This window comes from Triticum aestivum, chromosome 4B (genome assembly GCF_018294505.1).
Source record: "Triticum aestivum cultivar Chinese Spring chromosome 4B, IWGSC CS RefSeq v2.1, whole genome shotgun sequence".
Classification (NCBI taxonomy): domain Eukaryota; kingdom Viridiplantae; phylum Streptophyta; class Magnoliopsida; order Poales; family Poaceae; genus Triticum; species Triticum aestivum.
Genome location: NC_057804.1, coordinates 113,357,180 through 113,359,472, shown reverse-complemented (window position 1 = coordinate 113,359,472; position 2,293 = coordinate 113,357,180). Strand labels below are relative to the sequence as shown.

General features: G+C 46.9%; 1 protein-coding gene across 1 annotated transcript; it reads left to right on the top strand.

Moving 5' to 3' along the window:
* Window positions 1-924: 924 nt before the first annotated feature.
* On the top strand, window positions 925-1,890 carry LOC123094591 (uncharacterized). The gene is made up of 3 exons (XM_044516569.1): window positions 925-1,123; window positions 1,213-1,275; window positions 1,388-1,890. The coding sequence occupies exons 1-3, from the start codon at window positions 1,031-1,033 to the stop codon at window positions 1,562-1,564; spliced, it is 333 nt and encodes a 110-aa protein (XP_044372504.1). The 5' UTR covers window positions 925-1,030; the 3' UTR covers window positions 1,565-1,890.
* Window positions 1,891-2,293: the final 403 nt, after the last annotated feature.

The window sequence follows — 2,293 nt, the reverse complement described above, 5'->3', positions numbered from 1 at the left end:
TGTATCTGGTGCACCGGGACTATTTGTGCTACCGGTGCACCGGTCGTCCGTTGCACATTTTAAAATGTTAAAAAAAAACTGAAAAAAATTAGCGCATTGGCACAACATCAATGTACGTTGTCACAAAAATTTAAAACAATATTCGAAACATTGCTCGAGATACAAAAATAACAAATTTGACATTGAATAGTACATAACACAAGTTGGACTTCAGTTTTGGCCCATTAGCACATTGACGTCAAATTTGTCATTTTTGTATCTTGACCATTGTTTTGAATTTTGATTCAAATTTTTATGATAACATACATTGATGTTGTGTCGATAAACTTTTTTTTTTGAATTTTTTAAAACATTTTTTAATGTGCAACAGGGTCCGGTGCACCGGTAGCACCAATCCCCTCGGTGCACCACCTATGTTCCCCGGTGCACAGGATACATTCTCAGTTTCTTGAGATTGTCTAAGAAAAAGTGGCTTGGTTTTACCTTTTTTTAATTGTTTTTACTGTTTTTCTAACTCCATAAATCGCCGGATCTCAAGAGAAAACGCTGGGAGGTTCTCGCAACAGCAGGCTCACCCAGCCGACATGATCACACGTCACGTCACACATACGCGCAGCAGCTCGTAACGTGCGCGCAGCGGAGCGGCCGTTCGAACAACACCACGTGCCGGGCGCCCATTGGCCTCACGTCCGGCGAGGCATGCGCTCGATCGGCGGCGACGACGGCTGGCTCTGGATCGGTCAGGTCGACGGCTCCGACCCACCAGCCACTCACACGTGTCCTCGGTCGCTCCTCCACGGGCGCAGCAACCGACGCATGGGAACCCGATGACACGTATGGTGTTCGTGGTTGCTTTCGTTTCCTTTGGCCGCAGCGGCCGCATGTATATATACACGTACGCGGCCATTCGCTCCTCTCCTCCGCCACAGCGCGCGAGACCATCACCAGATCGAAGCGTGCACCCATTGGTAATCCGCAAGAGACGTGTGGGTATATAGTAAATCGTCGCCCGTACGTGACGTGACGATCGATGAGGGTCGTCGGGGCTGCAAAGCCGGCGAGGATGTCTTCCATGGAGCGGGAGCCCAAGACGCTCTCCCTCGGCGAGCTCAATTACGCCAGGGTAAGCAAAGCACCATCTCTTCCAGCTCGTCAGATCTTCCTGCGTCGTTTGGTTTCCTTTACATGTCAATCATTGTTCGTTTCCTGCAGGAAGCAGCGCTGTACGTGCTGACCACGCGCTCCTCGCAGGACGCAGCCCGAATCTTCACCGAGGTAAACGTGCATTTTACTTTGTTGTCGGTCATAAACCTGCTGTTTCCGTTTACGTTCGCTCGTGATTTTTGTAGCATATAATAACACGTCGTGCTGCACGCGTGATGCGCAGGGTCTGAAGCCGGTGCTCGGCGTCAGGAGGAACTCCACGGACTCTGACTCGGACGATGACGAGGAAGGGGACGTGTTTGATCCGGACCTGCTCGTCGACGATGTCGACGTGCGCCGTAATCGCCGGATGCGTGGGCGCATCGCCAAGAAACGAGACTTTGCTACAGCACCCTTCTAATTACCTTCACATCCCTATCGAAAAAGCTACCATCACATCCATGTAAAACGGGGGTCTACAGTTTTGCCTGTTCATAGAGCTTTTCTTGTAACGTAGTATTAGCGAGTTCTGTTGCAGCAGTAGATCTTTCTTTTTTTTTGGACCGAAGACCATAGAACAATAGTTCTACCGTAACTTTCATTCAAATAAAGCAAGTTTATGTACAGCCAAAAGAAAAAAAATAAAAACAGAAGCCACCTATCTAATACCAGCTCTAGGTATATCCATGAAGAATTAAGCTAGCTTATCTGTAATCCAGTCCTTCAATGCATCTCTGTGTTCTCTCACCACAATCATCTTAAGGTCAGTCCTGAGCAAAATTCTTCAAGCTTGCATATAAGGATTTTGAGCTTTGAAGATTTTGAAGTTCCTCTGCATCCAAATATGCCAGCAGCCCATGATGATTATGCTCATAGCAAATTGTTTGATGATTATGCTCATAGCAATTGTTTGGGGAGGTGATTTAGGAGGAAAGTTATCTCATCAAAAGCATTAGTGCCCCTATCCCTGTTTGGCACAATGAAATCCTAGCATGATAGAGCGAATGGACAGTCCCAAAATAGATGAAGACCGGTCTCCTCATAACAACAGTTGCAGATTTCACAGTTATAGTTGGGCAGATGGAAATTCTTTCTCAAAAAAAGATTTCTGACATTTACTCGGTCATGAAGAATAAGCCACACAAAGATC

Excerpts from the sequence above, each read along its gene's own strand:
- LOC123094591 (XM_044516569.1), top strand. The coding sequence starts at position 1,031 with ATGAGGGTCGTCGGGGCTGCAAAGCCGGCGAGGATGTCTTCCATGGAG. Across the intron at positions 1,124-1,212 it reads GCGAGCTCAATTACGCCAGG|GAAGCAGCGCTGTACGTGCT; the intron begins GTAAGCAAAGCA and ends CGTTTCCTGCAG. Across the intron at positions 1,276-1,387 it reads CAGCCCGAATCTTCACCGAG|GGTCTGAAGCCGGTGCTCGG; the intron begins GTAAACGTGCAT and ends CGTGATGCGCAG.